Source organism: Castor canadensis, chromosome 15 (assembly GCF_047511655.1).
Source record: "Castor canadensis chromosome 15, mCasCan1.hap1v2, whole genome shotgun sequence".
Lineage (NCBI taxonomy): Eukaryota > Metazoa > Chordata > Mammalia > Rodentia > Castoridae > Castor > Castor canadensis.
This window is the reverse complement of record NC_133400.1, coordinates 27,995,253-28,020,908: the sequence shown is the minus strand read 5'-3', so window position 1 is coordinate 28,020,908 and position 25,656 is coordinate 27,995,253. Positions and strand designations below refer to the sequence as shown.

Genomic DNA, 25,656 nt, shown 5'->3' with positions numbered 1-25,656 from the left:
TGGTGACAACAGTTTCACAGTACTGATTAACAACAAATGATAGTGGAAACAATGCCCCTCCCCTACCAGGCAACCCCACACACAGCATCTCATGAGTCTGTCCCACGCCTCATGAGAGGCCACAAGCGACAGACAGTTCACCCAGGGTCACCCAGCCAGGAAGTGACCAAGACGGATAGCAACCCAGGCCTGACCACTTCCCAGGCCTGTGCTCCTGTCCCCACACCATCTGTCTCCCTGTCTTTCCTGTTATCCATCTGTTGGGGTGGGTGGGTGCCTTGCAGTCCAGGGGTCAGCTCCTTTCTCTTCCCAGGCCCCTAGGCAGGCTTGCCTTCTAGCCTTGTTCAAACTAAGGGCACCACCCATGGCTTTGACCTCATTCCTATGGCCAGGCTCTGGGCCTGGCTACTTCAGGTCTCATCAAATCCTCACACAGCCCAGGGAAGGGGCCAGGCTGTTGGTGCTTACACAAGCTTGGAAGAGGAGGTGTTGACTGGGTGTGCCTCCTCCAAAGCCTAGGCTAGCCACTAGTCCCCAGGGCTGCTCTGAGGCAGAGGCCCTGTGGACACCAAGTCCCAGCCCTCCAGTGCCCACCCAGCAGGACAGAGCTATGGGAGCTCATCCCCCGGTGGGTAGGCAAGGCTCAGTGCACCGCCCAGTTCCCCATACCTGCCTTTCACAACCCAACCGATGGCGCCATTAAGCAGGAAGGATGAGAAAGAGGCCACAGGAAGCAGTGGTGGGGCGTGCAGACAGAAGACAGAGCAACTGGACAGAACCTGGGACCAGGGGACCAGATAGCCACAGGGCTCCACAGGCCACAGATGGCGATGCCCAGGGGGCTGGGGACCCTGTTCCTTCTGCTGCTGGCCTCAGGTGAGTGTTGGCTCCTCACCCCTCCTGCTGAGCCTGGGAGACCCTGTGCTGCAGAGGGACCTGGGCAGGGTGGGTTGAGAGCCAGGGATGGGGACAGGGGCAGGAGATCAGGAGTTGGGATGTCTGGAATGTGTTCTCTAAGGAGTCCAGCATGGCGCCTCAGCACCCCGTCTAGCCTTGATCTTCTGGGCCACTCCAGGTTTCCTTTTTCTCTCCATTGTGCCCATAGCTGGGGAAGCCAGGGGCGGCTCCCGCACATCCTGATTGTGGCTACCCGTGGGGTGGGTGGGTTGGGTGAGCTATTCAGCTGGCCTCTGGGCTCTGGGGAAGGGGTTGGGGGCCTCTGGAAGCTGAGGCCAGGCCAGGTTTGCACTTGGTCCACCCGTACACCCCACCCCTCGTGGGGTCCCTGTCCCTGTCTCAGGGATGGCCCCTTCGTCCACAGTGACAGGAGCCAGGCCTGGACTACTCCTGCCTTCTACCCTCTGGTCTCACATACAGGCCTAACCTTGCCCTTGCCACCCTCTGTCCCAGAACAGATGGCCACCACCCCTGGCCTACCTGGCCAGCTCTGTGCCTTTCTTGGCTGCTGGGTGGTGGTTCTGTGGTCCCCTCAGGATGGGCAAGGTGCTCCTATATCCGTGCCTATGGCTCCTCCTGTCTGCTGTACTGTCAGTGAGGGGCCTGCGTCCATCTCCCTGCATCTGTCTATATATGGTAACAGGACTTTGGCTACATGGATCAACCTCTGTGGGCTTCCAAGAGCACTCTTCTCTTCAGATGTTGGGCAGAGTTCAGTGTCTGGCTCAAAATGGTGAAAAATGGCAATGCTGTCCTCATGGTTTGGGGAGACCATGAGGGTGGAGCTGGCCGTCACCTATCAGACAGCCCTCATGGATTGATGGACTTAGTGATGGAGACTGACCATTACGGATCTCAGTGGGCACCTTCAGGACTCTGAGACTTCACAACAGTTGTCACTTGCTAGTTGGGCCTTCAAGGCTCCTCCGTTGGTGAGGTGGATGCTCTGGGTTGGGTGAAGCACCAGTCGTTTGATGGATGTAGGGAGCTTGGCAGGTTTCTATTGGGAGGTGACACCGCCCTGTGGACATGTATGGGGTTGTTGCCATTTGTCCATTTGCCATTCTTCACTCATAACACACTGTGGGCCAGGCCCTGTGCTGGTGCCTTATGGCCCCTGACCCCCAAAGGCTCAGTCTACAGAGTGACAGGAGTATTGCATGCTGGGGGCAAGGTGGGGGCTATGTATTTATGATTGATCAGGGCGCAGATGCACAGAGGTGCTAAGATGCAGGCAGCTCCGTACCAGGACCTCTCCAGGCCACAAGGACAGCACTGCCAGACATTGAACCCTGCCCCTCACTTAGTCAGCTCTCAGGACACTGAACCTTGGCTGCAGGAGAGAAGGGGGCCCCTGGTGAGAGGAAGGGAAGGGCTGAGGAGCAGAGGAGAGGGGGTAAAGGGGCAGATATCCACTCTGCCCTGCTCAGCCCCTGACCTCCAGCCCACGCCTCACCTGCTACACCCTCCCCGATGTACCGGAGGAGACAGCTGGGGACACAGATGTGGACTAGGTCAGGGTTATCTCACAGGCTGGGGGTCTCCTTGTCTGGGCCAAATGCTTCCAACATCTTAAAAAATAATCAGGAGAAAGATGTGTAACCATCTTTGTGCTGGGTCCTTACCAAGAGCCGTACATGGGTGATCCGTAGCTCACAGCAGGACAGGATGGGAGCTCTTCCTCACCACCCTGGTGCCACCTGTCCCTACCTCTAGGGCAGACAGCCAAGCAACAAGGAGACTGGCACCTCCTCTCCAGCTCATAATTTCCACCTGGCCCCTCCCTCTTCCCTCTGTCTTTTTTTTTTTTCTTCCTCCTCCTTCAATCATTTATCTAAAATGATGTGAACATGGACCTGCTCATCTAGCACCCGCGTTTTCTTATCATACCATGCGTCATAAACAAGCTAATGGAAATTCAAGGCTCCTTTATAGGCTTACTTCAACATCATTGTCATGTACAGATCTGATTATTATAAAATCCACTCTGATAGCTTATTTTCTTAGCCTCTGTCTGCACTAACTTTGTTCTGCCATTACCTCTGCTGTGATTTTCTCTTATTTGATTTTCTCAGCAGTACTGGAGGTTGAGTTCTGCTATGCAGGTGCTCTGCACTTCAGCCTCTCTGCCAGTCCTGTGCATTTTACTTTTTGTCCTAATGATTAAAAATGAGCTATTTTCTTTGAATTGAAAGCACTGTTATGCCTGATTTAAAAAAAATCAAACACCGGAGAAGGGAATTAAAAGTAGAAAGCAAATCCCCCTTGCCCGCCTGGCTCCCAGGGTGCTACCCACCCCCAGAGTGGCTCTGTTCGCAGTGACTGGTGGGCCAGCCTGAACGGTGGACGTGCAGTGTCCAGTCCCTTCCCACCCCTGAGAGCGTGAAGGGTATGAAGGAGCAGTTCTTAGGAAAAGATGTCAAAGTGTCCAGCAAAGACACTCAGAGACATTCCTTACATCAAATGTGACTCCATTTGGCTTTCAGACTGACAAAAATGTGAAGTGTGGCACTTCACCCGCTTGTAAGCACGCGGGTTCACGGTCACTCTCGCTGCTTTCGGTGCGGTGTATATAGGCACACGTTTGATTTTTTCTTGGCAGTACTAGAAGTTGAATGCAGAGCCCCGAGCTTGCAGGGCAGGCACTCTACCACTTGAGGCATGCCCCAGACCTTTTGCTTTACTTTGTTTTTCAGATCGGGTCTTACGCTTTTGCCCAGGCTGGCCTCAGACTGTAATCTTACCGTCTCCTCTTCCTGAGTAGCTAGGACTACAGGAGTACACCAATGTGCCCCACCGGGTATACCTTTTTTGAAAGGAAATTCAATAATGCTTAGCAATGCTTATTTATGTATTTATTTTTGGTGTTAAGGATGGAACCCAGGGACTCACACCTGCTATATATGCTCTCTATCTTTTTCTTTTTTGTAGTGCTGATGATCCACTCAGGGTCTTACACATGCTAGGCAAATGCTCTGCCAGTAAGCTATACTGCCGAATATACCCGGCAACTTAAAATATATATACACACATTAGCTCTAATTTGCTAATGAGAAGGTTGAGCCTCAGAGAGTTGAAGCAGCCTGCCTAAGGACACACAGCTAGGACCCAAAGCTTCCACTCCATGCCCTGTGTCCCTGTGCAAGGGACCTGAACTTGAGTGACAAAAGCTGTTGTCTAGCACGGGGGCAGCTTCCAGCTAACTGGTGCCCTTGCTTGAGTCATTACAGACCATGGTTTGCTGCCTTCTATACCTACCTCAGAAGGTAACTGCGACAGTTGCATTGTGGCTGTGGATGCTGACGCAAAACAGGACAGAATTCATGCAAGAGTTACACTGTCAGGCTGCAGTCACAAGGGCTTTGGAGAGTTTGATATGGAACAGCTGCAGAAAGCCAGGCGGACTCCCTGGAAGGAGGTGGAAAAGGAATAATAGCATTAAAATAAGAAACCTTTTGCTGAGCACTGACATAACCTACAGAATCATGTGCCATGCTTTCCCTAAGTCACGCCACCAGCTCTGTGAGGAGGGGTGCCTCCTTTCACCCAGGAAACCGAGGCTCAGGGAGGATGGATTCCCGCTCACGTGTGGATGGAGGCAACTGGGATCCAGGTCCCCTCCCCCCATACTTGCTGTTCCTCCCACTCTGCCCATTCACACCCTGCATCCTGCCTTAGGTGAGGGGAAATCCCTCGAAATGCCCAGAGATGTCTGCCTGCTCTCCGGCGGGTACCAGTATGACGACCCCTACTACGTGACAGACATTGCAAACTGCTTCGCCAAGTGCAGGCAGCAGGGAAACCACTCCTGCAACGTCGGACGCTTGCAGAGGTGAGGGGTCCTCTGGAAAGGGGAGGGAATCTGGGGCTCCCACATGGGGTGAGATTATTAGGAAGAGAGGGAGCCATCTGCCCATGGCCCCAGAAAATGCTCTTGCTCTCTTCCCCTTCCACCTTATTTCACTCCCCGCCTCCCCCGCCCCCCCCAACACACACACGCACACACACACACACACGTTCTCCTGACCCAAAGCCGTACCCCTGGCAATCAGGGGCCTTTCTGGCCTAAGGGACACAGGTGAGCCTACTATCTCTGCCCTTGGAGAGACAGTCATGGACCCAAACAATGATTACTGCAGAGTGTGATTGGACAGAAGGGTGACAAAGTGCCAGGTTAGTCCACAGGAAAGAATTCTGCCAAGGCTTCACCAAGGAGGCAACCCATGGAAGGGCTTTGACGAATACATAGGAGTTTTCCAGTTGGATGCAGGCAATGGAGGGTGATAGAGCCTCAGAACTTCAGCGTGTGGGAGGAGAATTATAATGCTTGGAACTGTGAGAGGACAAATTCCTGGGACGGAGGTAACAATGACAAGTGGAGACAGATGGGGGACAGGGCTAGAAATATAAGCAGGTACTAAGGGAAGGGCGGTATACATTGACCAATGGAAGGGGAAGCAGGGAAATTACGTATTTGAAGGCCAGGAGGAATGTAATCAACTTTGCACTTTAGAAAGATTGCTCTGGCATTCGGGAGGGACACGGGTGGCGATGAGGAGGACCGGTCATGGGGTGGGACAAAATAGCCAATGCTATTGAGAGCAGCTGAACTGACACCAGCAGCCATAGTCAGCTCTGGACAGACGGATGGACGGGGGAGCTAGGATCAAGAGGCTGATCTGATGTCAGGGGAGAGGAGGACTCAGGATAGGGCATCTTCAAGTCTGCCCCAAATATCTGCCTTTCACCCCCACCCTTGCTCCTGATCAAAGCGGCCCCGTACTCCTGGGATGCTCACACCATTGATACGCAGTAAGTATTTGCTGAAGGAGTGAATGACAACCCTGTGCGCCCGGCATTGCTGTTAGGACAGAGATCTGATTGAACTGCGTTCTTTGGGTGGCCTGAAAATGCTCTGGCCCCACCTGTGGTGGCTCCAGGCTCCTTAGCACCTGAAGCTGCACCGGGGCTTCTCTGCGTGCCTTACAGTGGGGACTAGTGTCCTGGGACCAGAAGACACGGGTTCTGTTCCCAGCTCTGTCCCTTCCCAGCATGTCGGGTGCCTGGACTTTTTTTTTTTTTCAGTACTGGGACTTGAGCTCAGGGCCTGTGATTTGATCCATTCCACCAGCCCTTTTTTTTGTGAAGGGTTTTGTTGAGATAGGGTCTCACAAACTATTTGCCCCGGGCTGGCTTTCAACCACAATCCTCCTGATCAGCTAAGATTACAGGCGTGAGCCATCGGCACCTGCCTTTATCCTTTTTATCTGGCTAACAACCCTATGAGGTAGGTCCTATTGTTAGCCATTTTCAGATGAGAGAAGTAAGGCTTCCCAAGATTAAATAACCTGCCCAGATTTACACACTGGTGAGTAGCGAAATCCAACACAAGCCAAGCCTAGAAGGGGAGACACATATATAATCCAAACTGGACTAGACTGCCAGGGCTCAAGAGCTGTGTCCGGCTTTGGACAGGTTCTCTTTCAATTTGCCCATCTGTAAAATGGGACCAAAGTCAGTCACACTCAGCCATACAATGAGGGTAAGAGTTAAGTACGTAATTCAGACCTCTGCCTGTTACCACCGCCCGTCATCAGCACTGTCATTTTGTTTCTACTCGAGAGCCCTTGCTCTTGACCTCTGTCAGTGCTTCCTTTTAGGGTTGCTGTAGAGGGAATGAGATAAAACACATATGAGTCCTTAGTAGGGCTGGGGTGTATCTCAGTGGTAGAGTGCTTGCCAAGCATGTGCAAGGCCCTGGGTTTGATCCCCAGCACCTCAATAAATAAATAAATAAATAAATAAGTCATTAGTAAGTAGTAGTAGTTTGACAACTTCCAGTTATAAAAGTCATACAAATTGACCATAAAATACTTGGAACATAGCTATGGAAAGAAAAATGAAAAAATTTTCTTGCTCTCACCATCAACAGACAGCTTCATTTTAGTGGCTTCTTTTTAGCCTCTATGTCACATATAACTCAACTCTTTATCCACTCAGTGTTGTTGATGGCTTGTACAAACAGTGTTGCTCTCATTTTCTTTTCTTTCTTTTTTTTTTTTAAGCAGTACTGGGTTCTGGGTTTTGAACTCAGGGCCTCATGCTTGTTAGGCAAGCACTCTAGCACCTGGTCACTCCACCAGTCCTTTTGTTTATTTTTCAGATAGGGTCTCCCACTTTTGCTTGGGTTAGCCTTGAACCATCCATGATTCTCCCAGTCTCTTCCTCTTTTGGATTACAAGCGTGAGCCACTGTGCCTGGTCTGCTGTGAATACTGTGAATATTCTCATCACGTATTTGGTGCATACTTTTGGTGGGGGGGCAGTATTGCGTTTTGGACTCCAGGCTTCGTGCTTGCCAGGGAGGCACTTCTACCGCTTGAGCCACGCTGCCAGCCCCACATACATATTCTGCAAGGCCTGTTCCTAGGCGTGGAATTGGTGAGCCTTAGGACAGACAGTCCATGATTGACCTCAGTAGAAACTGCCCAGCGTTTTGCCAAAGTGGTTGGATCAAGTTTCACTCTCATGAGCAGGTTATAATGAGGTATTTCCAATTGCCTCACAGCCTCTGTCAGCACTCAGTATTGTCTGCTTTCCCCTTTAGTCATTCTGGCAGGTTTGTAGAGTTTCTCACAATGATTTTAATTACATAGTCCTCATGACTCTGAAGTTTCACACCTTTCATATGTTTATTTGTCATCTTGATATTCTCTGTGAAATGCCCTCTTAACCCTTTTGCTCATTGTTCTATGAAATTGTTTGAATTTTTATTAGTGATTTCTGGGGGCTCTTTATATGCTCCGGATATGTGTCTTTGCAAATAGATACATTGTGAATATATTCTTCCTCACCATGGGTTTCCTGTTCATTTCTTGTGCTGTCTTTTGACTAAGGATGAAAGTTCTTAATTTTGGTGTAGACCATTGATCAGGTTTTTGTTTTTATCTTTGATAGTACTAAGGTTTGAATGGAAGGCTTCATGCTTGCTAGCCAGGTGCTGAATCACTTGAGCCACACCACCAGTCCTTTCTTGCATTGGTATTTTTGAGATAGGGTCTCGCTGTATGCCCAAGCTGGCCTGGACCTGATCCTCCTATTTGTGCTTCCCCATGTACGTGGGATGGCAGGCACTTGCCACTGTGCCCAGTCATTGATTGACATAGAGTCTCCGACTTTTTGCTTGGGTGGACCTCAAGCTGCAGTCCTCCCGACCTCCGCCTCCCAAGTAGCTCAGAGTACAGGTGTGACCCACCATGCCTGGCCTTGATCAGATTTTTGCTGTGTGTTGTTTGAGAGTATTTTTCCTACCCCAAGGATGTGAAGATGTTCTTCTGTTTCCTTCTGAAAGCTTTCTTGCTTTCTCTCTCACTTTTATATCCACGTCCCCTAAAAGAAAGCAACAGACTGTGGTGCCTCTACTCTGCTTCTCAGAGGCTGTCAGTTTAGCTCATTGCTCTCACACCATGTGTTTTCAGAATTCTAAAATTGTACAGAGGAGAAATTGGCTGTGTACTTAAGGCCCTTCAAGTGCCTGATTCTGTTTCTTCTCCCCCACCCCCAACAACCACAGAGACCACAGATGCCCTGCTGGGGCTTTGCAGATGTCCTGCATCTGTCTGAGGCCAACACCTCCTCATCCCCAGCCACAGGGAACCACCAATCTGCTTTCTATGCTATCAAGTTGTCTGTTCTGGCCATTTTATGGAATGGCCTTTTGAGTCTGGCTTCCTTCACTTAGCCTGTTGTTGAGGCTCATTCATGCTGTGACAAGCAGGCTACTTTTTGTGATCAGAAGTGACTTTCATCCAGGCGAAACAAATCCTTCATCTTTCCGCAAATGTCCCCAGGAAAAAAGTGACTGCAGATTTCCATCTCTCACTCTGCAGAATGGCAGTCCCTAGTCCTCCCTGTCCTTACAACCCTCTGATATCTGTAAGCAAATTATTTTTGTACGATATCTAGCTTCACTAGAAAGATCAAATAGAAATATTGATCTATCACAAATGACTTATCCCTACCTGGAAGTAGCAGTCCAAAGTCTTAATTTTTACCAAAAAAAAAAAAAAAAAGTGCGGCCTGATGAAATTTATATACACACCCTTTAATCACTACCCACATAATGCTAAAAAATATTTCTAGCCTCACAGACAGCCCCTCTTGCTCCTTTCCAAAAATAACACCCCATCATGCTGACCCTGGCGTGATGGTTAATCTAGACTATCAACCAGGCTGGATTGAGAGACACCCAGGAGATCAGTAAAGCACACCTCTGGGGGGGTCTGTGCAGGCGTTTCCAGTGAGGATTAGAGCAGGAGGGCTCTGACTTAATTGGTGGATTAATCCCTTGGTGGATTCCAATTCTGAATAGGCAATTGAAGTGGTGGAATGTGGAAAGTGGGCCTGGTTAGAAGAAGTGGGTCACCAGAGGGCGTGTCCTTTGAAAGGACACCTTTTGTCCCTGGTCCCTTCCTGTTACTAGGCTTCCTGCTTCCTGGCTGCCACGAGGTGATCATTCTCCACCACTGTGCTCACCACCGTGAAGTGCTATGTAACGACGGCCCAGAAATAATGGAGCTGCCAACCAGGGACTGAAACCTCTGAAACCATGAGTCAAAACAAACCTTTCCTCCTTTTAAATGGTTTCTCTCAGATATTTGTCACAGTGACCAAAAAATCTGACTAACATACATGGTGACTACAGTCTCCTCATGGTAACCACTATTTTACCAATCAAATATTTAATTAGTTTTACCTGTTCTTGAGCCACACATGAATTAGTGCATACTCTTGTGTCTGTCTCTTCCTCTCATCAATATGCTCGTGATATTCATCTTTTTTTGTCTGTAGCAACAGTTTGTAATTGTGATAGCTGTATAGTATTCCACAACATGAATATATCACTATTTACCATCTCCTGTACTGTGGGTGGGATTTTCAGTTTTCTCTGGGCTATGCTAATTATGAATAAAGCTGCCATGAACACTTCTGCATGTATTTTCATGGACCTATACACTCATTTCTCTTGAGTCAATACCTAGGAGTGGAATTTCTCTCACAGATAGGTATATAATTTGATTTAGGTAAGTACCACCGAATTTTCCATGGTGGGAATATCAATTCATACTCCATACATTCTCATACATGAGAATTCCAGCTTCCCACTTCCTTGTGATACTTGGTATTATCAGTCTTGAAATTTTGGCCCCTGGTAAGTTTATAGTTGTATTTCACTTATTTTTGCTAATTTTGATATCCTTATTGGGGTACAACTTATATATCAACCAATCTATGCATTGCTTGAATACAGTTCGGTAGTTTTTAATATGCTTACGCAGTGTGTGAAGCCATTCTTACAATCATTGTAGAGCACATCCACCCTTCTCAAAGTAACCACAGGTCTGTTTGCATCAATTCCTGCTCCCACACTCAGCCACAACCAACCACTGGCCAGCTTCTTCCTCCACAGGTCTGCCTTTTCCAAACCCTTTCCATAAAGAGAGCCATACAACGTGAGTATTTGAGTCTAGTGTCCTTCATCTAATGGGTTTCATTCCCATTTTAGCAGGTAACATTCCATTGTACATACTACATGATGTTTATTCATGACCAGTTGGTGGACATCTGAATTGGGTCAGGTACTTGGTTATTGCAAGCAATGCTATGAACATTTGAATCAAGTCCCTGTGGACATGTGTTTTCATTTCTTTGGGGTAGATATGTGGGAATGAAATGCTGGGCTATCTCCTAGGTCTATGTCTGGCTTCATGAAAGCCTGTCAGATGATATTTCAGAATGGCTGGATCATTTAATTGCTCATCAAGAATGTAAGAAGGCTCTAGTCTCAACACAGCCTTGCAATATTGTCAGTCTTTTTAGTTACAGCCATTCTGGTGAGTATGTAGGGATATGGCTCTGTGATTTTAATTTGCATTTCATGAATAAGTAATGAAGCTGGGCATCTTTGCACATGCTTATTAGCCATTCATAGATTTTCTGCAGGGAAATGACTATTTTTAATCTTTCCCTCTTTTTTTTTTGGTGGCACTGGGGCTTGAACTCAGGGCCTCATGCTTGCAAAACAGATGCTGTACTGCTTGAGCCATGCCTCCAGTCCTTCGTTCTTCTTATTCAGAATTTTTCTTATGGAGTATTGAGTCCTCTGTCAGATGTATGATTTGCAAGTATTTTCTACTAGTGTATGTCTTATTTTTCATATTCTTCATGATGTCTTTTGTAGATAAAAAGCACTTAATTTTGATAAAGTCCAATTTAAATTAGTGTGTGTATTTAATATCATGTCAAAGAAATGTTTACCTAGGTCAAGTTTACATAGATTTTTTTCTCCTAAAATTTCCTCTACAAGTGTATTATTTTAGCTCTTATACATAATTAGGTTATCTGCCAAGAATTAATTTTTGTTCACAGTATGAGGCAAATATCTACTTTTATATTATTGTTACTGTCACTATTTTGCATTTGGATATCCTGTTGTTTCATGTTTGTTGAAAGGACTATCCTTTGTCTGTTAAATTGCCTTGGGGGGAAGTGGGGGAGGAGACCAAAAGGAAACTCCCTAACAAGACAGTAAACCAGGAACAAAACCTCATCCCTGGGGGGAACTGCAGGGATTGAAGCCACAAGAAAGACTTGAAAGGACAGGTGATATCACTCTGTTTATCACACTTGGATGACAGAGCGCTTACAGAATGAACATGATAACGAAGTTAATCCAGGCTCAGTTCAGTGCAGATGGACAGGTCTCTCCGCAAACTAACACGGTCTCTGGCAAGGGGTGAGCAGGGCTAGTGCTTTTCCTCCATTCCAATTTTCAAGTAAACAGTTCACTTTTATCTGATAGAGTCAACAATATCCTGCCACAGTGTTTCCTTGGGACTTTAATTAATTCTTTTCCCTCTGTCCAAATACAGTTCACAGAAATCTTATTCATCCTGACATTCTACAAAGCATCCCTCTAGCCCACTCTAGTCACAACACCATGCTGATTGGATCCAGTGAGTAGAAAATAGCAAATACTTAAGACGCTTTAGGAAGACATGTGAGACAGGTGTGGTGTCGCACACCAGTCATCCCAGCACTGGCAGAGGATCAGATCACAAGTTCAAGGACAGCCTGGGCTACATAGTAAAAGCCTGTCTCAAAAAAATAAAAAAAAAAAAAGGTGGGTGCCAAGGCAACAAAAATTATAAGAATTCACTGTGCCTGAGGATCAGATCAAGATCTTTTTTCAGGAAAGTAAATTGGGTTGTTTTACAAAGCCAAGGAATTTTTGTTTTTGTTTTTGTTTTAGAGACAGGGTCTCATTTTGTAGCCCAGTCTGAACTGGCTATGTATCCTAGGCTGTTGCAGAGGCCACCTGCCTCTGCCTCCCAAGTGCTGGGATTATAGGCACAATTCACCATGCCAAGTGGGATTATTTTAAAAGTGCATGCAGTGGGAAAAAAATATGCATTTAATTTACTATTTATTATCTTATTTGGCAAAATAAGAATCACAATACTTCTTCATCTAAAAGCTAAGGTGGATTGGTGTAGCTCAGTCAATGGATTTTGACAATCCCTTCCCCCCCATTTCTGGCTGGGTGGGGTGGTTTTCTTATTCTTTGTCTACCTGAGAGCATATTTGCATATATTTGCATGGCTTTCTCTTTCTATTGTACAATATATTTTCTGTAGTCTCTTTAGGGATTTCTTTTTTTTTCCTTGATAACTGTGACTGTTCGAATATGGCAAGTGGGGATGATTTGTAGCTCAGTGAGAGAGCACTTGCTTAGCACGCACAAGGCCCTGGGTTCCATCATCAGCATAGCAGAAAGAGAAAAAAAAGATGGCAAAATAAAAGGCTTCCTTTTGTCTCCTTTCCAGTGGTGTTGGTCTGGGTATATCTCCTTTCTCTCTCACCACTACTGCAACCCTCACCTGTTCAAAATTGCTTGGAAAGTTTGGGCAGTTCTTAGGACCCCAGGCCTAGGGAAAGAAACCCAGGGGTGCAGTAAAGTTTCAGCACCACGGAGAGCGCCACCAGTTCTCCTCAGCCACCCAGGAGGAAGGATGGCAATGATGAATGTATCTCTGACACTCTCTCTGTTCCCAAACAGCTCAGTTTTTAAAAGCTATATTCCTAGTATCCAGTTAGCACTCAACAAATACTCTGATGCATTCTGAGAGATATCTTCAAATAAGATATGCAAAGCCAACATGCACACGTAAAGATGAATGCAAATCGAAACACAATGCAGTACCGCTCCACCCATAAGGATGGCTACAATAAAAACAAAACAAATCATTTGTCTGCAGGACGGGGAGGGAGCTGCACTCACACACTGCTGGGGTTGATGGGAAATGGTGCAGCGGTTATGGAAACAGCTTGTCAGCTCATCAAGAAGTTAAACACCCAACTACCTGACCACCTAGCAATTCTCTTCCTAGGTGTATTCCCAAAAGAATTTAAAACAAGTCTTCAAGCCTGGATGTGAATTTTCATAGCAGCAGTATCCGCAATAGCCAAAAAAGAAAAAGGGCTGAATGCCCATCAAGGGAGGAATGCATAACCAAAATGCGGTATGCCCATCTAATGAAATAGCGTTCATCCATAAAAGGAATGGAATAATGATCCGTGCTTCATAGATAAACCTTGAAAACATTGTGCTAAGTGAAAGAAGTCAGACACAAAGGAATCATATGATTCCATGTGTATGAAATATTCAGAAAAGGCAAATTTATACAGATATAAAGCAGATTGCCGGTTTCCAGTGGCTGGAAGAGGGCGTTGGTGCTTAATAAGTATGGGGTTGTCTTTGAGATCTTGAAAATGTTCTGTAACTAGATAGTGGTGATGGCAGCACAGCATCCTGAATGCTCTTAATGCTACTAAGTGTGACATTTTTAAATGGTTAAAAGGTACATTGTTAGTTACATGTATTTACTATAGAGAGGATGAACACATAAAATGCTCAGAGGGACCACTAGCTGCAATTCCTCAGAACCAGCTGGTTGTTCCCAATTCACCCTTGTTCTTCCACAGTGGCCCCAGGGTCTTTGATATTCTGGGTCAGCTGTCCCCCCAAGAGCTGAGGAGTGGGTAACTCACCCTGATACCTGGGCCCCTTGCAGGTACTGGCTAGCCTATGAGCGCTACCTGGCAGAGAGGAATTCCTCAGACAGTGTAGATTTGCCTTATGTGAAGGTTTTGGTTCAGAACGTCAGCCCCAACATCACAGAAGACCTGCTCTTCTCTCTGCAGCCCCCTCAGGTGAGGACTCCTCCCATGCCTCTTGTCTAGTTCATACCTATCATCCTTGGAAAGTCAGGTCCTGAGAAAGTCATCCAAGCTTTACCCTCTGGTCCCATTCAACAGAGCTCTGCTCTAGTTAACAGTGCCAGTGAGTTGCTGGGTGAGTGCTCTCTGGTTTTCCAGGGTGCTGGGAGAAGTGTGGGAGGTCACTGAATTGGGAGTCAGAAGACCTGTTCTTTGGTCCTGTCCTGTCCAGTAGATGTCCTCCAGGAATTTCCTCCCCCTCTCTGGACCCAAAGATGTAACAGGCACTCTCGGGCACCTCCAAATCTAAAATACCCACAAGTTCTTCTCCCAGGAAATGCATCTGAAGCCAGGGACAGGCACATATGACAATGGAGAGTCTGAGTGACAGGGCTCTGATTTACACTGGCCCAGATTCAAACCCAGCTCTGCCCCTGACCAGCCATTTTGGTCATGAGCAAGTTATTTTTTTGTTGGTGCTAGAGTTTGAACTCAGGCCCTCACACTTTCTAAGTAGGCACTCTTCCACTCAAGCCACACCCCCAGCCCTTTTTTGTTTTCAGTTAGTTTCAGATGGGATTTCATGCTTTTTGTCCAGCTGGGCCTCAGACCTATACCTCTCTCAGAGCTGGAATCACAGACACGCAGAACCATGCCTGGCTCATTTGTTGAGATGGGGTCTAGATAACTTTTTTCCCAGGTTAGCCTCGGAGATCAGAGTCCTCCTGATCTCTGTCTCTTGAGTATCTGGGATTACAGGCATGAGCCACTGCACCTAGGAGCAAATTACTTTTATGAGCCTCAGTCTCAGTTTCCCCATCTATAAAGTGATGAAGGTATTGTCTACTTTTAAGATGATCAAGAGCAGCAAGTGAGGTAACACTCAGGGAATTCTTGACATAATGATGGCTCAGAGACAGTCCCCAGGGGTGGAGGGGCAAGCGACCAGGCAGCCAGGGGAGCTGCTTATCATTGGGGAAGTTGTCCCATGTCTGGAGAGGGGGAAATGCAAGTCAGAGAGGGCATTCCTTGACCCTGTATTATACCACCCAAGCAGCTAAGCCCCCTGCATAGGGTACACCATGGCCCCAGAAACCACCATGTGTCCTTTCGCTAAGGAGGATTAGGGCCTTCAGCTTTGGTTCTCAGCGCACTGTTTCAGTGTGTGTGGGATGCTTCTGAGTCCAGGACCAGTCAGGAGCAGACTACAACCCCAGGGGCACCAGGGAGCTCTGAGAATGAACAAAACATGCTTATAAACACCACTAAAATGTATTGGAAAATTTTGAATATTTTTAGGTTTTTTTTTTTTTAATTGTTTTGGGCAGAAAGGATTTCGCAGTCAGTGTGAATTCATGTGTCTGTCATCTCTGCCCTTATTGTCCCCTTCCTGAACGTCCTTTCTGATGACCTCATTCTTTCTATTTACTTCCATATCAGATGCTAGACACATCATTGTCAAGCTCTGTGTAAACACAGGGCCTTCAGACTCTGGCCCAAAGCCCACCACAGTGACCTCCCCACACTTGCAAATGGAGCTTGCCTGGGTGGCCCCACAGTGACTCCACGTGGTTAGTTAGCACTGTTCTCTATAATGGGAAAACTAGGACTCCCCAGGGGGCAGATACTTGTTTAGGGGCTCATAGCCTGGGAGGAGCAGAGCCTGGCCTGAGCCTCAGTGTCCTGACTCTCTGAGTTGACGATTCTCAGATGCTGCCCCTCACCCAGTGTGCCTCAATTTCCCTCCCACCTGGGGTGGTGGCAGGAGTCACTTTGGAATCCTCTGGGTGAGATGACAGTCATGGGGTCTGTGGTTGCAGATTTCAAGCCAGGTGGGGAAGGATAAGGACAAGCCTCCCGTCAGAGTCCGACTTCCCAAGAGCCTTTTCGCGGCCCAGCCACACAACAGGTCTGAAGTCCGGTTAGTCTTAACTGTTCTGGACATCAGTGCGGGGAATGTCTTCAAGGTGAGAGGCCTCCTGGGGACACAGGGAAGCAGCCAACTTCAGTGCTGGGTCTTCCAGGGTTGCAAGTCCCAGTCTGTCCTCACTGGAAACTTTGGGATCCGTGGGAAGGGGGAAGAGCGAGCCCCTGAGAGAATCTCTAATGCAGACAAGTCATCCCAGAACCATGGTCATCCCAGTCCACATCTCTAGAGTGAGTGGAGTGCAGACTCACTCTAGCACCCCCACTCCAGTGCCCCTCACTTGTATACAGGGCCCAAGTGAGTTTGTGTGGCCTTGTACGTGTACAAACATGCATACTGTTTTTCATTCCTGGGCACACATAATTGCAGGTGCTCAGGTGTGGTCATGTACACATAAGCAAGTATCTTTACTTCAGCAAATGTGTACCAGGTGTGTGCACCAGGAGATACCTATCCACTTGAATGCAGGTATGTGCACCCCTGGGTATGTGTGCACTCACACACCTGGAGACACCCACAGCCCCCATTTCTTGGCTGATCTCAGCCTGTGACCTCCACTTAAGAGAGCAGAAGAGCTCTGGAGGCCAGCCCTGGAGAGCTGTCAGGTGCATGACTTGTACTCAGGTGGCCTGAAGCATAGAGCCCAGCCCAGTCCAAGCAGGAGATGACGGGGAGCAGCATGAAGGTTTCCCGCATCCCCCTGGTCTCCTGGCCTTGGACTCTGCCCTCCAGGCAATGGCCAAAGGTCCTGGAGCTTCCAGGAAAGCCAGCTAGGGTGGGCTGGGACAGCACCTCCTGCAGCCTGGCCTCCCCTAATCTCCCCTCACAGGGCCCCCGGCTCCTCCTGAACGATGACAGCAGCATAGTGAACAACCACGTGGTGGGCTTGAGTGTGGGCCAAACACCCATCACTGGGCTGTCAGAGCCTCTGGAGATCTCCTTCTCCCACCAGCGTCAGCCCCCTGTGAGTCCCCCACCCAGGTCTGGCAGTCATTGTGGGGCATAGGGACTCTGAGCAGACATGCATGGGACCCTGTACTCCTTTCCCTTCCATTCACCCAGGAGAAGCCATTAGGGCCATGCACACACTGGGCCCAGATACACATGTGCACAAGCGTTCCCCAGCCCCCCAAACTCCAACATATGCTCGCAGGGGTGCACTGGAGGACCTGGCACACCCACCTGCATGCACACAACAGTCCACAGTCCATGCCTGCTCATTTAATGCTCCCTGAAGACACATGAGCAGACATGCAAACCTTCCTGCCCACAGCCCCGCGCCATCTCTGCACGCCTTGCATGCTGGTCCAGGCAAATCAAAGGATGTGGTCAGTTTTCCATGCAAACCACCTAATGCGCACATGGGCTACGCCCTCAGGAGCATGCTGTCCTTGCCTCCCGCCCACTTCCTCTCTTGACCCCTACTCTCTGGTTTCAGAACATGATCCTCACCTGTGTATTCTGGGATGTGACTAAAGGTAGGGCCTGGAGGACCCTCTCTGGGGGGTGAGTAGAAGGGTGGGTATGGACTCCTGTAGGGGCAGGGCTGGCTCTGCCTGCAGGACCCCTTCCTCTGTGTTCTCCTCCTCTCTCCACTCCTCTCCTCAATGACTGACAGGAGACTGGGCTTCTGAGGGCTGCTCCACCAAGCTCTGGACCAAGGGGACCATCTGCCACTGTGACCACCTGACCTTCTTTGCCCTGCTGCTGGTAATAACCCACTTCACCCTGGTCTTAGTGATCCTGTTGTGGGGAGCAGTTGCTGGGTGGGGTCAGGGCCTTTGGGGTGCACGGATCTAGCCTCCCATTGACGTGGTCCCTGTTTGGGGTCATTCACAGAGGCCAGTCTTGGACCTGGCTACTGTGCAGGTCCTCACGCACATCTCCCAGGCGGGTTGTGGAGTCTCCATGATCTTCCTGGCCTTCACCATGACTCTCTATGTTTTCCTGAGGTGGGTGATCCTGTCTCTACCCTGCAGCTCCCTCCTGCCCTCGGGCAGAGTGGAAAGCAGCCTGGTTATGCCTCCTCATACTCGTATCCTGTTCACTCCTTAGTCTCCTTACAACAAAGGGGCTGGCGATGGAAGTGTATCAAGGCTATTTCAGTTGCAAGTGGCAGAAACTCAACCAGAACAGGGTCTGTGAGATTTAGGTAGTTGAGAAGCCGAAGGTGTAAGACTTTCAGGCAGGGTTAGATCAGGGCTCAAGCAAGGCCTCCAGGGCTTGGTCTCCTCTGCCTCCCACAGCTTTCTCCCCTTCGTCAGTCACTCTAGACAGCTACTTCAGGTTCCTAAAGATGCTCCACAGCTCCTCAGATGCTTAGGCAGAAGCCAAACCCTAGAATTGAGGTCTTTTTTTGAAAAAAAAAAAGGTATTTTTCAAATAATTATAGGCTAACTAGAAATTGCAAAAAATAATAATTTGAGGTCCCTTCCCTCAGCTTCCCCCAATGGTGATCTCATACATAACTATAGTCCAGTGTCAAAGCCAGGAAGTTTGCAGTGGCACAGGACCACCAACTAGAATACAGAACCCTTCAGTTTCATGGTTTTAAGCACACGCTCACACACATGTGTGTGCATGTATGTTCGTGTGTGTGAAGAAGTGGGAATTTGCAAGGCCCAGACTGAAATGAAAGCATATAGCCCTTGTTCAAAAATCATTCCCAATGTCATCATGGTGACAGCAAAGCATTAACCAAGTGTGGAACTCTCGTGAGCCCAGGACCCTGCAGACACCACACCGTGAGACTGGCTCCCTGTGTGTGTACACGAACGCGTGTGTGCAGTGGGCTGTGGTCAGGGATAGAATGCACTGATTGGCCAGGCTTGGTCACGTGCCTGCTCTTGGCTTTCAGCTGACAAAGGACCAGCCCCTGCCTCCCTCCCACACCTCATGGCTGAGTGTGGAGCAAGGTGTTCTTCAGAAACACCTGGAACTGTTTCCAGAGGGGTTGTGGGTTCAGGACAGGCATGAAGAGCAGACAGTACTGTCACCTTGCTCTCCTGGGCCCAGGCCCTAGCTGAGGGCACCGTCTCCCCCACAAGGACCTGCCAATTTAAAGGAGCTTGTGGGAGCAGCTGCACCCTAGCCTTCTCCATCCCCTACTCCTGGAACACAAGCTCATCCTGACCAACCTGAAGCAGCCCTTAGGTCTCCTGTCCCGCAGGCCAGAGGTCCCCACTGCCCTCTCATGTGTCTCTGTGCCTCCGTCCCTGTGGCCCTGAGCTGCAGCCCCTGTGAGCCCCCCACTCCATCACAGGCCGACCTTGGTATGTCAGTGGTGCCTCCCCACCCCCACCCCTCCAAACCCCGGCCTAGGAAACTATCCCTATCCCTATCCCCAACGAGCTGAGCAGGACTTGCTAGCTGGCTGCATTGCTGGACCCTGTGAGCGAGGCTTGGAGTGCTGTCAAGGGTGGGGCCTGGAGTCTCAGGGGAGATGGACATCGTCCCTTCTCCCCGCTCCAGGCAGCCATGGATGCTTATCCCTTGAGTGGCAGCCCTTTTGGATCTGATTTGCTAGGAATTCAGAGTGGGGGATCTGCTGAGAAGGAACGTGGGGTGAGGAATCTGAGCCCAGGTCCTGTGATTCTGGGAAAGTCCCTGTCCCTCTCTGAGCCTCTCTCTCTACTGCATCCTAGGAGGCTCATCCATCCATCTGTGTGTCCATCCACTCACCCAACCGATAAGCCAGGGCCCCTGCTACCCCCCATGCGAGGACCAGCGTCCATAGCGCGGAAGGGGTGTGGTGGGGGAGGGTGGCGCATTCCACTGTGCCCCTGGGAGATGCCTACACCAGCCTGAGCTGGGGACATTCAGGGTGGCTTCCCCAGAAGGGCACATCCAGGGAGGGTTCAAAGGCAGAGCAGGAGTCAGATAGGCCAAGAAGGGAAAGGCGCTGAGAGCAGAGAGAAGAGCACGGCCAGGTCTGAGAAGTGTGAGAAACCAAAACACACTCAGGGAGTCACAAGTCGTGTTTTTGTCTAAGGAATCACGTCAAGGGACAAGGCTGGTGGAGGTTGGGGCGTGGGAGGGAGCCTGGGCTTGATGTGACAGTGCATCCACAATGGCTGCTAGCAGGGTGGGAGCTGGCCATGGGCTGAGAGCCATCACTGTCAGGGTGGAACCCAGATGGTGAGGTGGACGGGCCTAGGCGGCCCATGGGAACTACAGCCTCTCCCTGGCCCTTCTGGCCCCAGGCTGTCCTTGCAGAGGTTCAAGTCGGAAGATGCACCCAAGATCCACATGTCTCTGAGCGGCAGCCTGTTCTTCCTGAACCTGCTCTTCTTGATCAATGTGGGGAGTGGTTCCAAGGGGCCCACTGCTTCCTGCTGGACCCGGGCCACAGCCTTCCACTACTTCCTTCTCTGTACCTTCACCTGGATGGGCCTGGAAGCCTTCCACCTCTACCTGCTCACCATCCGGGTCTTCAACACCTACTTCCGGCACTACTTCCTGAAGCTCAGCCTTCTGGGATGGGGTGGGTGCTGCTGGGGTGGGTGGAGGAGAGGCTGGAGGGGGCAGGGAGGGCAACGGCTTGGGGATGGAGGAGGACACAATGCCTTGGATAAGTTCAGGGCTTGGGGATGGGCAGCTGGAAGGGGTCAGAGAAGCTTGTGTCAAGGGACCCCTGGCAATGCCACATGTCCTTCCCTCATGCCCAGGCCTGCCTGCCCTCATGGTCATTGGCACTGGGAGTGCCAACAGCTATGGCCTTTACACCATCCGTGACCAGGAGAACCGCACGTCGCTGGAGTTGTGAGTGGGGGCTGTGGGAGAGCCGGGAACAGGTGCTGTCAGGACCCTGGCTGGAGCAGGGGAAGAAGTGAGAGTTCTAGGAAGAGAACTAAGTATGTTAAGGCCAAGAGGATCCTCAGAACGAACTTTCTTGTAGCCTAGAGGGTAAACTGAGGCCTGGAGAGCACAAGTGAAATGGGAAAGGGGACCTGGACAGGGAGAGAAAGAACTGTATCTGGATGCCTTGCTCTAATTGGGCCACCACTAGCCCCTTGGGAGAAGTAGAAAATGTGGCCCCTTCCCCATGGCCAGGGATCACCATAGCAAATGGAAGCCACGATGGATTTTATTTCCACCTGCCTCCTTATCCAGGTGCTCTTGTGCAGGACACCACCTGCCCCACAATTCAGAACAGCTCTGGGTGTAGCCAGGCTCTGCTCCTGACTGCTGTGGGTGTTACTTTGGGCAAGCCTGTCCTCTGTAGGGGCCTCAGTCTCCCCATCTGTATAATGGGGAAGCAGATGTGTGTGCCCTTTCAGGCCACCTGCTCTGCAGTGCCGGGAGCAGTAGAGGATGGGCTGAGCCTCCAGGCAACCAACCGGTGACCTCCTGGGGTGCCTGCCCCTGGGCCATGGCCCTGTACAAGGTGGGGCTGGTGGAGCCTTGGGCCTGACCCCAGGGCTTCAAATGCAGAGTCCACAGAGACCAAATAGGTCACAGAAGTGCATGTGATGGCCAGGAGGGGACTGCAGCAGACTGGGAGTCACTTTCTATCCAAGGGGCTGCCAATCATGGTCTAATCAGCTCCAATGGGGCTGTCAGGTGTGTAGATTTATAATGAGCAAAAGCCTGGATGTTTATGCCAAACCTCTGGGTGTTTTTTTTTCCGGGGCGGGGAGGGGGCGGCGGAGAACTGGTGTTTGAACTTAGGCACTTGGGCTTGTTGCCACTTGAACTACCCCCACCCCAGCCTGCCAAACCTTCTGATTTAAAGGGTTATAACTAATTCTGGGTTTTTGCAACATGGGGCAATGTAACAGCTTTGGGGTTGATTTGACTTTTTTGCACCACTAGGGACACCAGTCTGGACGGGTGGATGACCCCTTGCCCAGGAGGATGGGGGATGGGTGGGTGGAAAGGGGCAGAGAGAGACATCGTCTTGATCAGTAAAGGTCAGCCAAGGAGACTTCTGGGGCTTGCTGGTCAGGGTTTACTTCCCTCAGTCACAGCAGCCATTCACCTCCTCTAGGTGCTGGTTCCAGAAAGAACCTGCCCTTTACGTCACTGTCCATGGCTACTTCCTCATCACCTTCCTCTTTGAAGCCGTGGTGTTGATCATAGTGACCTGGAAGGTCTTCACTTTGTCCAGTGTCACAGCAGGCAAGGAGCGACGGCAGAACTGGAAGTCAGTCCTCACCGTGCTGGGCCTCTCAAGCCTGGTGGGAGTGACCTGGGGGCTAGCCATTCTCACGCCCCTGGGTCTGTCCACAGTCTATATCTTCACCCTCTTCAACTCCCTGCAAGGTGAGGCCCTGGGGCCAGGGAGGTCACAGGCATTGTCTGCACTCAGAAGTAATGGGAGGTGGAGGAGAGGGCAATTTGCAGGAAATAGGATTCCAGTCAGGTGAGCTCAAATCAAAAGCACTAATTTTAAATATTCAGGCCTCTCTTAGGACCCAGGGCAGCAAGAATAGAGCTGGTGCCAGGATCAGGAAAAACCATCCAAAGCAAAGCAGATATTGCCCCCGTCTTTTGTTCTGGAGCTGTGTTTTTTCTCATCCAGCCTTTGTGGAGATTACTGAACTCTTCCCTCTCCACTTGCTCATTACTACCAATGGCCAAAAATGGCTACCCAATATGGCCACCTCAACTCTATGTGACCTGTCAGGTGATCATCTCTGGCCCAATCAGAGGGCAACATCTGTCCATGTCATATGGATCGAGACTCTATGGAGTTGTCTGGGTAGGAAGGACATGATTGCTTTGTCTGCTACTTTCTCTAGCTGGGTTCTTCCTATGAGGCCCTAGCAAAGGAGGAGGAACCCAGGGTGTGTGTTACAATTTCCTTCCCACACCTGCCTTCTGCAGCTCGAACTCTTTATTTTACTCATACACACAGCTCAAGAGAACATCATGCCTGACTGTGAGGGAAACAGGCACAAAGGGAGTGATAGGACCCATTTTGTCCAGGGGAGTTTCTAGGAATCCTGGGGTCCCAGATGCAGGACTGGATTCCCGTGAGATTGTGTGGCATTGTAGTTGGGGTCCAGGCAGACCTGGGTTCAAGTCTTAGCTCCATCATTCCAGCAAGTCACTCAATGCCTTGATAACCCATTCACCTCTAAGTTAGGACAATCCTGGTATTTAGCAGGGTTCACAGTGAATAACTGTGATCATGCATGTGAGGTGCCCAGTAGGTCTTCAATATATAAAAATGTTACCAATTCTAGGCTGGGGAAGTTCACAGCACACCAGGCTCAGGTACTCACCTCAGTTGACCAAACGGTGAAGCAGTGCATGGAGGAAAGGAATTTATTCCCTACAGTCATAGTAGGAAGGTGAAGGGCATTCCTCAGCCCTGTTTTCTGGGTATTAACAAGAGCTTCAGGATTCTATAGGGAATGAAAAGAAGCCAGGTCAAGAAGCAGGCATAGTCAGGTAGTCTTAGCCAAGATGTGGCCTGATTGATGGTTATCTCAGGATGGGTCTACAGAGACTTGTCTGCAGTAAGAAAGTTGCTGTTGCCTGTGGGTAGAATTGACACTTGCCACAAGATACTTATCTATCAGACTTGTCATTCCTGGAATCCAAGGTGACTGAAGGAGAGAATGGCTCAGGGAAAGGCAAAGTCAGAAAGGCAAAGTCAGGATGCTGGTCTAGTGGTCTAGAATGTTGCAAAAGCTGGTGGTGGATTGTCTGTTGCTTATGATGTCAGCCTTGAGAGGAAAGGGTTACCAGTTTTAGAGGAATGCTCCTTAAATGATGAACAAGTCTGCTTGCAGAGCAGAGGAGGAATCTGATGTGGTTTAAGGTAGCAAAGGAGACAGATGTAAAATGCTGCTTTTAGTCACCCATCAGATATCTGCAAGGCCCAACCAAGTGAAGAGTCAGCAAGAGCAGTTTCTAAGCTCCTGTCATAGGCACTAGGTCACTAACATAGCAATAAAAATGATAACTGTTGAGCCACCTGGAGGCTGTCCACCAGCTGAAGAATCATAAATTCATGGTTGAAAAATTCCAGGGTTTAGGACTGGGGAGAAATGCATCTTGAAATTATAGACTACATAAATTCTTGCCTACATTACATTAACATGTAAGTCTGCATACCTCACTCTGAGTTTGAGTTATTGGTATTTTTATCTTCCACACACAACAGAGCCCTTGATATACTTTAACTGCCTATTGAACTTTTATCAATGTTCATTGTATAGGGCAAAGTTTGTACTTCTCCTTCCATTTCTGTACTTACTCTCATTTCTTCTTGTTGAAGTACATCCTAGAGTAATCCTTTATAAATGGGTAGTAGGGGACCCACCATGGTGGTGATGGTTGTTTTGTGCCTGAAAATGCATTTATTTTCTTCTTTTCTATGATAGATGTATGTTGGTATTTTATTTCAAGCTCCAGATTTCTATTTGGTTCTTTTGAGGGAGTAAGTTTAATTTTCACCTGATTTTTTCATAAGTGCTTGAATGTCTCAGTCCCTAGCAGCCTGCCCAGGCTCACAGAGGCCCTCTCCTCATGACAGGTGTCTTCATCTTCTGCTGGTTCACCATCCTGTACTTCCCACGTCAGAGCACTGAGTCCTCATCCTCTGGCACTGCCCGCCTGGACCAGGCCCACTTGGCACTTCATGAATAGGAGGCAGCAGCCCTGACCTCTCAGCTCTGGTTGCTATGTGACCTTGGGCAGCTCCCTGTCTCCCTCTGTGCCTCAGTTGCCTTCTCTATACAATGAAACTGGGGAGGGAGAAGATGGGGACCAGGCTGGACCATATGGCTTCAAAGGTCCCAGCCAGATTATGCCTTTGGGTCCAAGAGGCCACAAATACAGGTTTGTAGGAAGTTAAAGTTCCTGTAATTCTGGACCAGCAAAGAGCATCACCTTCATCCCATCCTGCTCTCTTCGTTCTCTGCCATCAGCCACCTCTGGTCTCAGCAAGGACCTGAGCACAAAGAGGGGGGTCTTTTTAGCATAACTTTTTGGCACAACTCCTTGAAGGATTCCCCCAGTCTCTCTCCCTCCTACCCCAGCACTGACCCTCACAACCCCATCCTCTGGCCACCTGTCCCCCTGTGGGATATTCAGGAGACCATTGTCCCCTGAGTCACTGAGAGTATTGTGGTCTGAAGGTTCGCTTTGGGAATGGGTTGATCTCCCATTTAGTCTGCCCTGATCCTTGTCTGTCCCACCAGCACCTATCCTCACAGAAGGGACCCACTATTCAGGAGCTGCCAGCCCTCCAGGTGCCTGGGGACACTGAATTTCAGAGAATGTGTGTGCTACCTGGATCAGGGCCCCCTCTTCCCACCTGACTACCAGGTGGGTGGCCCAACCTCTGATCTGCTGTCATTGTAGGGGCAGAAGCAGGAGCCCAGGGCTCCACACAACTGTTTGTTCAGTGTGGGGACCAGGTAGCGAATGGAGGATGGGTGAGCACACCCTAAAATCTGAACCCCGACAAGAAGGGCCTGGACAGCCTCCCTCACATTTCAGCCCAGCCCAGCACAGGGCCTGGCCCATGTCAAGTCAAAT

The 25,656-nt window shown here is 49.5% G+C and overlaps 1 protein-coding gene across 1 annotated transcript; it reads left to right on the top strand.

Annotated features, from left to right (window-relative positions):
* Positions 1–317: 317 nt before the first annotated feature.
* On the top strand, positions 318–25,656 carry Adgrg3 (adhesion G protein-coupled receptor G3). The gene is made up of 12 exons (XM_020164567.2): positions 318–876; positions 4,636–4,789; positions 14,090–14,228; positions 16,055–16,201; positions 16,991–17,125; positions 17,600–17,639; positions 17,780–17,871; positions 18,001–18,113; positions 20,364–20,644; positions 20,829–20,922; positions 22,151–22,425; positions 24,650–25,656. Exons 1-12 carry the CDS (start codon positions 825–827, stop codon positions 24,760–24,762), a joined length of 1,635 nt encoding a protein of 544 aa, XP_020020156.2. The 5' UTR covers positions 318–824; the 3' UTR covers positions 24,763–25,656.

Bases quoted from the DNA above. Each gene is read 5' to 3' on its own strand.
- Adgrg3 (XM_020164567.2), top strand. From the start codon at position 825: ATGGCGATGCCCAGGGGGCTGGGGACCCTGTTCCTTCTGCTGCTGGCC. The intron at 16,202-16,990 runs GTGAGAGGCCTC...CTCCCCTCACAG, and splicing joins GTGCGGGGAATGTCTTCAAG to GGCCCCCGGCTCCTCCTGAA. The intron at 17,640-17,779 runs GTAGGGCCTGGA...AATGACTGACAG, and splicing joins ATTCTGGGATGTGACTAAAG to GAGACTGGGCTTCTGAGGGC.